Source organism: Anas platyrhynchos, chromosome 5 (assembly GCF_047663525.1).
Source record: "Anas platyrhynchos isolate ZD024472 breed Pekin duck chromosome 5, IASCAAS_PekinDuck_T2T, whole genome shotgun sequence".
In the NCBI taxonomy this organism is placed as follows: domain Eukaryota; kingdom Metazoa; phylum Chordata; class Aves; order Anseriformes; family Anatidae; genus Anas; species Anas platyrhynchos.
Window position 1 is genome coordinate 27,596,098 of NC_092591.1, and position 15,345 is coordinate 27,611,442.

The following is a 15,345-nucleotide window of genomic DNA, read 5'->3' on the forward strand; positions in this document are numbered from 1 at the left end:
AGGTGATGTTGGTTCTGTGTGTTTTGATCCTGCTGAGCTCAGAGGATGATCCTACCATAATCTCTGAGGCATACAGTGTAAAACCGGCTCCTGGTGAGCTGCTGTTTATCTGTGTATGTGTCTGTGTCTCTTGTTCTCTAGTATCAGGCATGTGGATCCAGTCACATCTGAGCTGATGCGTTGCTCTCGTCCATCTCTGAGTGCAGGCGCGCGTCCCTTGGGCTGCCTGGGCCACACACGTTCAGCAGTGCTCGCAGCTCGGGAGAATCAACCTGGGCTGCAGCAGTTCAGTGCACAGCTTCCCTGGGCTCCGAGCTGAGGCGTGTGAATCCCAGCACTGATGAACATCTCCTTCCATGCTCCCGCTGAGCGTTTGAACTCTGGCTTCAGTCCTACTGTAATTACAGTTTATTCAATTTAGAAATGGTTATTGCATGAGCCCTCAGAACAGCCTTTTAGCACTACAATCTCTCTGTAGAACAGCTCATGGTCAAATTATTTCATTACCAGTGTGGGTAGCTCCATCCTCATCCTTTTAGATTTGTAGACAACCCTATACCTCCTTTCCCCACATGCAATTATAAATTGATACTGTGTAATTTGTGTGTCACTTGATATAAGACTGTTTATTTTAAAGTCAGTAATTAGAGATAACAATTGCTATAGAAAAATAAACATCTGCTCAACGAGAAGACTTGAGCAATTAAGGGCAATTATTGGTTTCCATAAGTAGGATGCTCGGTAACAAAGTTCTTTCCAGTGCAGCCAAGACGAGCATAAGATGCATATTGTAGGAAACCGGAAAAACAGTGTGCTAGAAAACTTGGGATGTAAAATGGAAGCTATTACTAAGAAATAATCTAGAGCTTTCTTTCCAGATTATATTTAAAATGCAATTTTCCTGGGTGTAATATGTAAAACTTGCATAGCATTTTAAACCCCATCCCACCCCTTTTCCAACGTTCTTTGTAAGGATTAATCAGTTAATCCTTCTACAGTCCTTGCAAGGTAAGTAAGTGTCATTATCCTTATTTTACGGCTATGGAAATCATGTTGCTGTGGGCCACATTTTAATCCGTCTTCCACTGTTGTAGATCTAAAGCAACTTCAGTGCAGTCAGCAGAGTTAGGCACTGTGACTGAACTGATTTAACCCTACTTGAAACTAGAGTATTTGAGAAGATAGCTGTTGAGAATAAGGAGCAAGAATATTACTTTAATATTAGTATGCTTTACTTGAGTTATTTTAATGCTTTTGTTTGCTTTAAGGATTGATTCTCTAAACTGGCATCCTTGAAGGTCTGCAGATCTTGCAAATATCAGTGCATGTAGTTTTCAGGTATCTCATACCTGTAAATAATTCTCAGATTTATAACAGCGGCCTCCAATTTGTGGGGATAAATCACATTACTTGTGTTAAAAATCATATGTCCAAAGCTCATAACGCAGCAGCTGTGTGTGCATACTGAGCTGTTTAAAAAACAGTGTTCTTGGGTTCGTTCAGCCTAAGATTTTTGTTCCTCCTTTAATTCAAATAGTTTGTTACCATACTAGTCTGAGCGCTGATGTAAACCACAAATGCTTGTGTCCTGCAGTGCCTAGATTAACATTTGTTGGGTATTCAGTGACTTGAATTAATTGGCAATTAGCTAGCTCACGTTAGGAGTAGTGCTTCTTTCTAGACATTCCATTCATTGCTCATCCAGCCAAAAGAGATACTACAGGCCAGAACAGGGCTTTCCCCTTTCCTTTTTTTAAGGAGAAGTTTTTTGACACTGTGCTTTGTCATAAAATGAACAAGCAATGGGAGACATGCAGAGGATCTTCTGAAATCAGGGACTGGTTTCCCTATGGCAGAAATTTACTGGCACTTCCAGACAGGGCTTTGGGTTGGTTTAATTTCAAATGAAAATGAAAGTCCTCCACGTGCCACTGGAAAAATCACATTTATTAAATGTAGCAAATGTAAGTAATAATTTATTCCACTTGTTGAAGTAGCTACGGGCCTTATGGTTAAAAAAGTGTTACTTGTGTTTAACATTTCTAAAAGACTGTGGGAGCATTATTTGTTGACATGGAGCATACCACAAGCTTCCCTGTGCTCTTCTTCCTTGTAAGCCGTCTTTCCCTTGTGCCATCTGGAGTTCCTGTTGTTCGTTGGTTAAACCTGTGACTTTTAATTATAAATGAAAGGCCAACGTTAGCTTACACATCCCCTTGCTTTTCAGTGTGTTCATTTTTCCTTCTCAAGTCCCCAGCCTGAAATTACGGAGCTGTTTGGGTGCAGTTCAGTGGCTAAGATCAAAAGCGGCCCAGTGTTCGCAGCTGGTAAGAAGTGGCAGCCCGTTTGAGAGCCCCAGGGTGTCAGTGCCCAGAGCTGCCTGTGGCTGCAGAGCTGCAGTCTGCCAGCAGGAGCGAGTGCCTGGCAGCTACCTGGGGCGCTGGGGAAGCAGCCGTTTGCAAGCGCTCCATTCCCCCCATTTCTCAGATTTCTTGCCAGGACAGACCAGAGTTGGCTTTTACAGTCGTGAAGATTACTCGCCTGCGTTTGGGGGTTAATCACGTCTGAAGCAGACATGTTCAAACTCTGTTTGTTGCCTTGGTAGCCTTGCCTTGAGCCAAGCCAAGGCGAAATGCCCTCTTAGCGGCAGCCGTGGTTCTTCTCCTTTGGGGACCACACAGGAACTTCTGCCGGGCCAAACATACAGATAAGCTCTACAAGTAAGCACCTAATGTATTGACACATTGGTGCTGGGGGTTCGCTGTAGACCTGAGGTGCTCGTTAACAGCAGCCACGGGAGAACTGGAAGACCCCCAGCCCCCTACCAGAGCCCTACAAACAGCACCTTTGCCTCTTGTTTCTGAGCATGTGTTCTGCTATTTCCATTTCAGGAATAGCTCAGCAGTTTACTCACGTGGTTGCTTCTTATTCTCTCTAAGGATCTGTCATTGTACTGATATATAATACATCGTGAATGTTTTATGTTCTGTATGCCAGTAAAGAGCCGTGCTGACCATCAGGAGCTCACAGGAGTCAGATGCCTGTAAGTCATCTCTGAGTTGTAACTCCATAGGCTGGTATTGCCAGGACCAAAGCTGAAGTCCAGAATACAAGTCCTTCCTTGCTCCAGCTCGCTTTGGATTTTCTCCTAGTACTAATAGGACGTTCTCCTATAGGTGGGCTACTGTCAGGGTTTTATTTTGCTAGGGTGGCATGCAGATGTCAAAGGCAAGGGGGAGGCAGGGAGGCACAGCAGAGCAACAGGTTTTATTTTTATCCGAAAATTGCATTCACTGAATTTACTGCTGTGAAAAGTGCTGTCTTGGGCTGTTCAGAAGGTTGTCTCAGAGTTACCTCCACAAAACAGATAACGGTGACAGTGTATTTTTTTCTCAATTTTTAATGTATGTATTAAGAAAAGAGGAAAAATGCATTAGATCTGACAGGCATTTTCTCATTTTGTTCTCTGGTACACTGGTGTAAATCAGAAATGACTTCCTGAGGTTGGTGGAATTAATTCAATATAAAATCATTCTGATAGTGTGTGATTTTGTGAGGTGTGTAAAGCTTTCTAATTGTTGATTTATGTCATTATCAGAGTAAACAGAATGGTTTAATCTTTATTTCTCAGTTTCTGTGGTAGGTGAGTAGCTGAAAGGATGCTGTGAAGATTGCCTGTGCGATATGGTGTCCCAGGAGTTGGTGGTGTCTTTGGCTTCAGTGACTCAATGTCAAGGTGCTGCAGTGAGGACAAAGGAAAAAGTAGTTTACAGATCAGCCAGGTGCAGTGGGACAGATATCTTGACTTGGGAGAAACAACATTTAAAATCAAGTCTTGAAATGTGAGGTTCCATTTTCTTTGGGGGAAGAGAAAGTAGCTGTTCACCACCTTTACTGGCCTCTTAAAATAATGAGTCTGCTGCATGTTACAGTGCAGCACCACGTCACATATCCTGGGAGTCTGCGTGTAAATGCCTGAGCTAGAACTTCTTCAAAGCTTTGGCAATGTAAGGGGAGGGAGTTCAGAGCGATGCAAAGAGCGTGACACAGAGCTGTGATTTGTGTTGGAAGCTAGAAGAAAGCAGTAGGCACGGTTTGAAGCCATGTGCTTACACCGAAGATGTGCCAGGCAGGCACTGTCCAAACACAGAGCAAAGCCAAGGAGAAGCAGAAGCAGGGCTGCAGAGGCTGGGAATGGTGAACCCAGAGCCCATGGTGCTACAGGTAATAAAATAAATGTACTGAGTAGACAAAATTCAGGCGTAAGAGTGAGGAGTCACTGGACATCATGGTGTTTTCCCCAAGCTGTGCTCCCCTGCTGCTCAAGGCAGAGGCCAGCCCATTGCCACACAGTTTCAGATGGAGCTGTCACCGTGCTGTGTTCTTAATTTTTGTGACTCGGTTGTGTCATGGCTGAAAGTGAGGGTGTCAGCACTTAACCAGATGAGACTGAAGGATTACGTGACTGGAAATATCCAGAAAACTTGAGCGCACCGTAAAAGAGAGATGACTGGAAGTGAGTTGGGAGGTTATTTCTCGGCATAATAACCCGTGCTTAATTGTTCAGCACCTGTCATTAACCGTGCAGTAAAAAGATGAACAAATATCTGTAGGAGATTGCTGGAGCCCTTGATGAAACTCCAGTTCACTTCTCTGGGGACAGCTTGAAGTAAGGCAGTGGTCTATGTGTTTCATCCCTCAAAGAGAAAGTATAAAGTCCTGTGGTCGTCATTTCTCTGGCCTGCAGATCTGTTGTGCTCACTTTGCAGATAAAGCAACTCTTTTGGCTTTGGCGTTTGGGACAGGGAATGAGGTCAGGATCTTAATAGGCACCCAACCCAGGAGCTGCAGGCTGAGCTGGACTTTTTCTTACTGCACAGTATCACTGCTAAGAAATGCTCTGTGAAGCCCTGCAGGTCTTAGTGCCACCAGGGAGGTGCCATTTCTTCCTCAGGTTATAAATGAGTTAAGCCAAATGCCAGCTTGGCACATTGTGTGTGGAGTGGGATGGAGTCCAGCCTGCTAGGTGGTGTGCTGCGTGCGCACATTTGGTGGGACTAAAAGCTGAAGCAAACAGATCTCACTTGAATAGGCCAGCAAAGTAAAATTTTTCAGGGCAGAAATTTTGTTAATGGAGATAGAGTGGAGAGCTCGGGAGACTATGTTTAACTCACTCATGGGAGATCTCTTGATGTACTTTAATGCAAGTCAGCAGATTCAGATCAAAATTCTGCAGACGGTAATACTTTATGTTACTTACCTCTTTCTTTTAATTCTTGGAGGTTTATTCCACATTTTTTGATAGCTCAGACATCCTGATCCTAATGGGAATACTGGTATCCTTTTGCAAATAAAACCGTTTAGCTACACTCTTGTGTGAGGATGTAGATATTGACAAGGATATAGTAAATAGTAACTAATAAGAAGAACTTGGTATTGTATCCACACATGCTGATGTTCCTCCATTCCTCTGTCGTGTTCATCATGGTGTTAACCTTATACAGCAGGGTAAGTCTAAAATAGGAGGAGAAAATGCGATTAAATACCTGATTAAGTTTTTTTTATGAACCTGAAAGTTTTGGAAGGGGCTGGAAGAAATGTAGTGACCATGTCTACACTGCAGCCATTTGACCAACCAGTTCAGTAGATTTCTGAGCTTTCAGTGATGCCAGGTGTTGGCAAAGCCCCCAGCCTAGTGCAGTTAAATTGGCAAAAGTTTACTTCTTACTGGTAGAACAGCATTTCAGCAACAATACAGCTTTGATGGGAGCAATTGCAGCGGCGTTAAGGATGCTGGCAGCTTCACTGCCAAGTGGTTGCAGTGTGGGCTGCAGAGTCTTCATTACTCACAAGATTTCATCTGGCAGGAGGAGGGACTAATGGAAATTTGTTTGCATATAAATTGCCAACTGCTGGGTAACGTACAGAAAAAACGTACTGCTGGGTAATGTACACAAAAATCTCAACAGTCGATAGCTTTAACTGATTGTTTCTTTCTGTTGTGCTGTTTCTCCTGCAGGGCTTGTGAAGTTGGGGGTTCACTGTGTCACATGTCAGAAGGTCGCGATAAAAATTGTCAACAGAGAGAAGCTCAGCGAGTCGGTGCTAATGAAGGTAATTTTCTAATGGGAGATTAAAAAAAAAAAACTAAGTTCTTGGCGCTGTTTTCTGTTCCATGCAAAATTAATATCTTTAATTACGTTTAACAAACATCCCTGTCAGTACTAGGATTATGCAGAGCATAATAACAATAATTCAGTTATGGGGGAGGCAAGGGCAGCTGAAATTAAACGGGAGCACTCCTGTGCTTTGAGAACAAAATTAATGGTCAGCTGCAGAGTTGTTACTTCTCTGCTGGGGCAGCTGTGTGTTGGGCATCGTGAGTTTCACCACTAGAGCAGGGCAGAGTGGTTGCAGTGTGTTGCAGACAGAGGGGTTCACATGTCAGTGGGAAGAGATTTAAATGAGGTTGGTAAATCTCTTGTTTGTATACTCCTACTGCTCACTCTTCTGCATGGGTTCGTTATGATCTGATGTGCTGGCATCCACGATTGTTTTTAAGCTGGCGTAATTCTGTTAACAATCCACAAAGCTGTGACATTGGAAGCGACCAAAGAGTCTGTTCCAATGACAGTAGTGTTCAGAAGAGCTTAATTCATTATCTAATCTTGTGATATACATCTCCTTACACAAATGGCATTGACTGATCTTGGGAACCTAAAAAGAAATAATAAAAAAAAACCTACTTGCATAAAAGTTTATTCATGCGATTTGGTTACATGAGAGGGTAAATTCAGCTTGTGGGGTGGAGCAGAACTGCACTGCAATCAACAGAATTCCATCAAGCTGTCACCTCCAAAAACGACTAATGGATCTGCAGACATCATAGAGGTAACTTCCCTGTGAGCACATGTAGCATATATCTTTACACTGCCGTTTCTTGTATGAACGTGTCTCTGACAGCTGTTTTCAAGCACAAGTAAGTATGGTGACCTTAAGGAGCAAAAAGAAAAAGGAGAGTAAAGGAAGATGCAAACAGTGAATGCTAGGTGTACAATGTAAGTTTATTTGTTCAAAGAATGATTCTGAAAGTTGACACTCAACTGTAATGTGCTCAGATTTATCCTTGTGGAATTTCATTGAAGTATTCCATCTCCTGCAGCACTGTGGGTTCAAACAGTGTTCTAGTAGAGACCAGAAATTAGAAAGTGAAATAAATAAGAAAACTGCAACCTTAAAGGGAGATTCACCAGATGAGTGGAACACAATGAAAATGAAAAAAGTGTGTAAATGGTAAAATCTGAATGAGACTCTAAAAACTTTGAATATTTTCCAGAGGAGCACAGTAGGAATATTTTTAAAAAACATGAGCATTATGTTAGCTGAGAGACACTCTGGCTGGTATCTGTATCAAAGATTTTATTTACCTCATTGATTTTCAGAGTAGGAGGCAAATCACAGAGCATAGCAAAGTGAGCTCTGCTTTCGTTTTGTTGCATTACCTCAGTTGTAGTATGAAATCTGAGTAATGAGGTGATGGCTAGGCCCTTGTTTGCACAGGCGCATGCTGAAGAGTGCCATGTTTTCTGTAAGCCTGTACAACATCCTTCTCAGGAGGAAACCATGCATTGTGTCGTGATCCTCATTTTCAGACCATTCACGGTGAGATTTTCTCTTTCAAGGATTCTGTTCTCCATACTCAGGAGGCTGGAACAGCAGATGGGATTGAAGTGGTTAGCCCAGATCTTGCATAAACTCGGTAACCAGATGTCTTTCCAGGAACGCCCTGTGTCTGATGGTCAGAGACAGGGCTTGAGACTTCTAAGTGAATTCAGAATTGAACTGTACTGTTAGCCAGCTCAATCCAGCCTGGCTGCTGGGGAAAAAATGCTCCAGCTTTCGGCAGTCCCAGTGTGACCATTGCCAGGCAGAGCTGACAGCCTGCTGCAAGGAGTCAGCAGCCGCAGGGGAGCAGCCACCAGGGAAGCCAAGCTGTGGTGGTGTGGTGGCATTCCTGCTTCGCAGATCTTCCCGCTCGCTTATCAGCTCCAGTAACTCTTTGCCAGTGGGCTGTGCAGAACAGGCCCTGGAGCCGCGTCAAGACCACAGCTACTCTTCCAAGCCAGGCCCAGATTGATGGGTTTTGCTTTAATCCATCCTTGGACAGAAAAACTGGATCTGACAAATCCGCGCACCTGCCGCATGGAGCTGTAAAACCACAGTGCTGTGGCCATTTATCCTAGAGCATAAGGAAGAAGTCTGCTCAGAGTCCTTTCAACATCTAAAATGACAGGCACGAGCACATGCAGCAGGCTGCTTTCTCCTGCCATCGTTATGCTATTTTGACTTGCTACTTACAGCCTTCATTTCTCCATCGTTTTTGCAGCGAGCATTTCTTTTATTCTGTGCAGTCAGGGAACTGTCCCTTCTTTCTGCAGCTGCTCTTCATCTGAGCTGTGCAAAATTGAGAGGCATTTGGTAAAGTGCTTTCTAATCATAACGTAGTAGTATCAATATTTCTGGAGAGAAGAATTTGGAGTTGAAGCAGCTGGTCTCAATTAACAGAACTGCTGCTATGGAGATGATAGATGGGCGGGCACGCTGCAGCGCAGGCTGCACTAAATGCATCATCCAAGCTCCCGCTGCCCTGCCGGAGGACGGGGCTGCTCGGCGTGCCTGTGAGCTTTCTGCTTTGTGGCGCCCTGCCTTGCTAACCGCAGGCTGGGGAGCCGTGTTCCCTTGCCAGCCCCAGCTGGAGCCTTCTTGGGAGCGCCGTTTGGGAGCAAAGCTACAAATTTCACAGCTGAGAACCGAAGTCCTGGTTTTGTTCTCGCTCCCACTTTCACGCAGCTGGTAAATGCTTTGGCCGGGTGTCTTCGGCGGCGCGTTCTTTGCCCTGCTGGGCTGGAGGCCTGCCTCCCGAGGGACCTTCAGCTCGCTCCAGCACGAACCCGGAGAAGGGCCTCAGAAGTGAGTGGATTAGAGGGAGCGTGTGGAGATTGAGTAGGGTTCATTAATTTCACTGAATTACTTCTGGATCACTGCTTGAGGAGAGAAGGAAATTAGGCCCAGAATACGTGAGCTAAATGTGGCCATAAAGCAGTAAGTGTTCCTGAACGTGCAGCCTCGCTGTTGATGGTTGCATTTTCAGTACCAGCGTGAGCGTTTGGAGGTTATAACTTCAGAATTTAAGACTGAAAGCAAATCTTTCCTCTGATGTGGCAAAAGCTTGCTTGGAAATCTGGAGGAGTCTTGTAAGATGTCCTCGGAGGAGTACTTTCCTCTTTACCACCTCACCAATTCCTCACCAGAATAAGCTAAAAGAAACGCCTCCTCTTTTGGTGATCTGCCTGATGAAATACTCTGGAAAGGCAACAGTAGCGGAAGCAATGGGAGCATAAAGGGTGAAGAGCGAGAAGGGGACAGCTGGCCTTAGCCTAATTATTTGCACACGCAGACATCCTGAGAAAGACGCAGATGTCCCAGGCTTGATGACTGGAGCCTGGAGCTCCATATGTGTGCTTTGTGTGTGCGTGCCTTTTGTTCATTCTCACCGAATCCTCCGCGCTGGCCTTGAAGCGAGGCAGGTATTTCCACACTGGGGGATGGAAAGCGACCTGCTCCCTTCTGCGCCTCTCCTGTGGGGCTGGTTTGAACAACGGGTAGTGAGTTTGGGAGGTGTTGTAGTGCCCTGTGCTCCTGATGAGCTCTGCTTCCAGAAATTCTTAGGCAGGGAGGATCATGCAGCCATCAGCATCGGAGACCCCTTAGTGCCTGGAAGAGTTGAATGGAGGGACAGGTAGCAGGATGGCTCGTCAGCTTCTTGGAGCAGCCAGGATAACCCTTTCATTACTCTGTTCTCTCATATTCAGTTATTTATTTTTTTTTTTTTTACTTTCTCTTCTCTCCTTTTGCTGTGGGAAGCCGTGCATTAGCTGCCACTGTTTTGTTACTAAAACTGCTGGAATGCAACCCGGTGGAGGTGTCCATTCTTCAAGGAAAATGTTTTAAAAGAGGGCACAGTTCAGGAAAGATGTGAGGGAATAAGTAAACAATCAGAGCTCATGCTTTATGAGACACTTGGAGGATTCAATCTACCTAGTTAATCAATGAGAAGGTTAAGAGAGAACTTAACCACGGTCTGTAAATACTGATAAGGATGATAGGCATTTGATAATAGAAGATACTGCAGTCCTGGGGGCAGAAAGCTTATTGGAAACTAATAGTTGGAAGCTGTAGGTAGACAGATTAAAAGTAGAAATGCTCAGCCTACTTGAGCACTGGATGAAATTTATGTTATAAATACACACGCTCACCCTTGCTTTGATTCATCTTCAACCTGGAGAATTACCCCACGTTTGTCTGCTTTCAGCGCTGGAAGAGCAGAGATGAGGAGTATGCGCGTGTCTGCGTGCGTGTTTGACTCTGTGTAGGTGGTGACCAAGCTGCAGGAATGACTGACGCTCATCAAGGAGCAGGAGCACACAAACGCAGCCTCCCCCCTGCCTCTCTGGCCCTGGTTCGTATGCCAGTAGCAACCCATTTAGCACAGCACAGCTTCATGTGTGAGAGCCTGTCTTCTAGTTCAAAGAGACAAAAAAGCACCTTGCGATCTGAAAACCACAGGCAAATAAAAGGGGCCTGTTTTCCCTGGCTCCCTTCTGCTATAGGGAGTTTGGGACTAGGGATCTGTTACTGAATGTATAATGCAGGGTGTTTTGTTTTAAATGGGAGCTGGTGGGGAGCACTGACAGCCTGTTCACTTGTCATCTGTTTGAGTAGTTAAAGAAGTTGAATAATTGTATTTTCCTTCAGAGAAGAATCATTCTCCGCCTCCGCTTTCCACCACACCCACAAGGAGCACAGTTTGAGGTATTCTTCAGGAAGGAAATTAAACAGGAATCACAAGCACATGATGTACCTGTCACAGGAACAAACCTGTCAAGTGTGCGCGGTGCCTTTTGCTTTCTAAAGTTAGTGTGATCCACTGAGGCATTTGGGCGAGCTATAAAAATATTTGGTCCTATTTTTTTCACCCTACTTTTAATTCCACAGACTTTTATTGTGACTGTCTGGCTCAAATTTCTGTTTTACCAGACAAGTTCTACCCACAGCCCTGTGCGTGCAAACACAGGCAGTCTAACATCCTTGTGTGCTGCCTTGGTCATGCAGCGATAATGTCCTTCCTAAGCCCCAGCTAGATCTAGCTGAAACCAAGGAATGTTTTTGCCATTGATTTTAGTTGATCATAACCATCATGCATGGGTAGAAAAATAACGGCTCTCAGAGGTGAGATGTGTAGATATGCTTGGCCATCCAGTCCTTATCCACCTGTGAAGCTGCTGTCAGTAATCAGCCTCTGAAAACCCTTTGTGTTCAACTCTCTAACTGTTACCACTGTAATTGCACTGTATTTGTATATGTCTATATGTATACGTGTCATTCCAGGATAGGTTTGGGTTTTTAGAAACTGCTATATCCTGTTTTCACGACTCTGTCATGCCAGTTTTTGCTCAGTGTCACTGCAAAAGTTTGTCAACAGGTCAGAAGGAGGAAGTTGGTCTGTGTTTTATTTTCTGCCTTAAACTCTTTTTGTGGGGTGCAGATGGAAAGACTCCATTTCACATTGGCTTGTATTTCACATTCCAGAATCTTGTTCGGAAACCTTTCAATTCTTTTTTCTTTTCTCCTGGAAAGAACCAGAATTACATCAGAAGAGCTCCAGCAGTAATGGGACATCAGTCCTCAAGTAGATTGAGACCCGAATTGGCTCAGATGTTTGACTTTGCATCTGTCATCTAGAATAATAAGCACCATAAACATCAATACACTGATCCATCCCACTTACGGGATACAGTCCATCCCTGTTTATAGCAGGCAAGCCATCTCAGCAAAGACTTGATTCAAAGTTTAACTTAAGATTTTGCTGATACAGCTGTGTGGTCCCTCATGCATCAGGATTTCTTAGCCCCATATAGCTGTTAAGAGTTTCCCAACCCAAATAAAATGTGTCATCTATGGGCTATTTCAACTAGCACAGCTGTGAGCTAGGGCCTGGCATTGCACTGTCAGTTAGGGGATGTGGGCTCTTTTTGTTTGTTCTCCATTTTCATATCCAGCATTAAAGTTCTGCTGGTCATTTGTTAAGTGTAAACCAGACCCATCGTGGTATATCCCTGCAGTTTGTGCTATTAAATAGTTGGCATGAATTTTGGAAAACTCTGCAAAGGCTCAATCCCAGCACAATTAACTATTGGTTCCAGAGCTGTCAGCTGGAGCTGGATACAATATGCCATGGGTTTGCTTTGCTGCTCTTAGAGCCTGCTGACCTCTCTAGTGGTAAGTTTTTAGGTATTTCATCATTTTCTCTTTTACCAACTGCTGTCTTTGAAGTCACTGCCTCACATCCATGGTGTGCATGCATTTAATATGCAGGTTTGTTCATGAAGATCACTCCCACAGCAATAAAACCTTGTTTGCATTCCACTGCTGTCCTCTTATGGATACACGTACTTCGTATAGAGAGGAGCTGCCCGACGTTTAGTTCAAAGTGGTGTTTCTTCTCCAGCTCCAAGAGAATCGTCCAGGTGCGTTAATTCTAGGAGAGCTCACGCCTGTGCTCTGTGGTGCAGCTGCCACATGGTGCCAGAATTGCAGTTGTGGCATGGTCGATTCTGCTCCGATGTGGGAGAAGCAATCACAGCCTTGTCTGAACACCTGGTGCTCTTGAACTGTACAGTGTAACATACCATGGTGTGCTCTGAGCTGCACGAGAAGGCAGCACCAATGGCTTTGTGCTGGGAGAGCGATAACAGAGATTTTACCTTAATTCTCTACAAACCATAGGGAAGGAGAGAGTGGGTTTAATCTTGAACTTCTGCATCTGTTCTGGTCTCTCAGTGTGTAATGATTGCTCAGTAACATCTTTGTTATGTTATCATGCGTTGCCTCTGGTGGAAATAGGGACTTTTGAAAGTGGCAAGAAATTCTGGGGTGCCAAGCCCAGTGGCAGGCTAGATTTTTCAAGAATATCCAGTGATAACTTGAAAAAGTCAGACAACCAAACTCCCAGTCCTTTCTGGAAATTCGGGACTGACGCTCCAGCTTCTGCTAAAATTAACATTCAAAATCTGGTTTTAGAATGTTTTGCTAAGGCATGGGGACAGTTGCAAAGTTGTCAACACTCAAGAAGGAAATGTGGTCTACGAAATATGCTCACTTGTTTGTGGTTTGGTTCCTGGCATATACCGCAGGCAGAAACATCCTCTGTCGCTTGCAGGTCTGGCAACAATTGCCTCCTCTAATGTGCGTTCAGCAGAGAAGTGGTAAGGAAATGTCACTGTTGTACAGGGTAACACAACGGAGTGTAACCCTGTAGTTTTACCCACTTTGGGGTTTCCTGCCTTATCTTCTGCCTCTCTCAAATGCAGGCCTGTCTACAGTAAATAAGTATTAGCAAACTGTATAAGCAAGACAGGAATGCACAGTTGCTTCTCACATGCTCATATGGAATGCTCCTCTCTTTTAATGGGGTGTGTATTTTAGCTCATTTCTCTACATCCCAAGAACTTGATGAGCCCTTCTGTACAGCTCTATATAACAAAGTAACCAAGGCTAGAAGATCCAAAATGAAGAAGAGCTACCGGAACAAGCAAAAACTGCCATAACAAATGTACAAAGGGATGAAGAGTATGTTACTAGTTTTTCCCTGTTGCATCTGAAGCAGTTTTTCAAGGGGTTTGGAATACACACCTACAGGTTTCCTGGAAGAATTGCTAGTAAATGACACACTGTGACATTCTGGAAGTTGTGTCCTGCTGTCCATCAGGAACCTGTCACCGTGGATCACTGTAACAGACTGGAAGTGAGCGACTATTGCTCTGTGGGCAAAAGGGCAGTATGCCTGTCTAGATTCACGTGTGTGGAGGTGGTCAGCAGAAAATACCTGCTGGACTAGTACTGGAATGTCAATAGAGGCAGAGTAATTTCCCCCAGCTGTGAAACACTTTAGCATAAAGTTATTTTTTTAGCGATTTTTCTTCTTATATTTCCTTCCTAATACCCTGAAATAAATCCCCTCAGTCTAATGTTCTTATCTCTTTTCTTTGATGAATTTTCTCCCCTGACTCCTGCTCCCTCAGCTGTCCCTGAATTTCCTTCCTAAATCCCTTCTGTTCTTTGTTAACCTCCTGTTGTCCCTTGCTGTCCACGGCAGCACTTTGAAAGCAGAAAGGAAAGACACATGCAGCAGGAGAGTGCATATTACCCTCTAGATATGACGTATTCATTTCATCCTCATTTCCACCTCTTAAATCAATCCCTGATTTGTCAAATCCACAAAACAACGTTTACTTAGGAACAAGTAAGTAAGCAGAATAGTACACAGCTGTCTTCCCAGTCATCTAGGGTCATATTTGCATTTCTTATAGAGGGGTGTAAGTTAAATTTAGCAGTCACAGATGAACATGGCTAAAGAAGTACAGAGCATAGGAAGGATTAGTTGTGTGTGGATACCCAAGAGTGCCAAACTCCTGGGCAGCAGAGCAGTGCAAATTGTGGATTTGACTGCTCTGTAGTACCAGAATATCCCAGCTATAAGAGACAAGGCAACAAGGCACCCGGGCCCTGTCTAATAGCCTAGCAGAATAAAAAGACACATTTCAAGGGTGCTGACATGTAGAAGCTCAGCATCAGCACTGATGAAAGTCGCTTTATTTGTACTATTGAGGAGAAAAAGCTACCAGTTACTAGAAGCTGAGGACACAAGATGTGGTCAGTGCTGGCTACAGCTGCTGGCTGCTTGGGTACCAAGGTGACGTGTAGTTTATGGAGCCATCCTGCCACCTGGCAACCTCTCAGTGCATTTTTTGGGCAGATATGAATGATTCGATGTCTCTGTGCATCCTTTTGGCTGCAAATGGACCACGATGTAAATTGGACCAGACTGGAGCTGATGACACACTGCTTGAAGAATAGAGGGGATATCAAGGAAGGTGAAATCTAGGATAACCAGACTGTTACAGTTCCTAAGTAGGGGAGAGAGTGAAATATTGGAGAAATGTGTAAAATCATAGAAATAAGGGTCAGAAGGGACTTGTGAGGGTTTATGTAGTCCATCCTCCCCCTCAAACAAGGGGCATAGGTCAGCCACGGCCTTGTCTGTCTTGGTTTGAAAACCTGAAGGCATTGAGATTCCTTGGCCTCTCTACATAGCCCATTGCAGTGCTATGTTACAATCCTAGTGATTTTATTTTTCTCTTAGTGTCTAACCTGAACCCTAGTGCAGATGTGTTGGAAGAGATTGGCCAAATATCATGACCAGACTTAGAAGAATTACATATATAT

General features: G+C 44.2%; 1 protein-coding gene across 5 annotated transcripts in view; it reads left to right on the forward strand.

Annotated features, from left to right (window-relative positions):
- Positions 1-15,345, forward strand: part of BRSK2 (BR serine/threonine kinase 2) — a 299,783-nt gene that overhangs the window by 140,268 nt on the left and 144,170 nt on the right. For all 5 annotated transcript variants that reach the window (XM_072038514.1, XM_021272539.4, XM_038179237.2 and 2 more), the window contains exon 4: positions 6,020-6,114. In XM_072038514.1, coding sequence (XP_071894615.1) covers positions 6,020-6,114 — 95 coding nt within the window. The remainder of the gene's footprint in view (positions 1-6,019; positions 6,115-15,345) is intronic.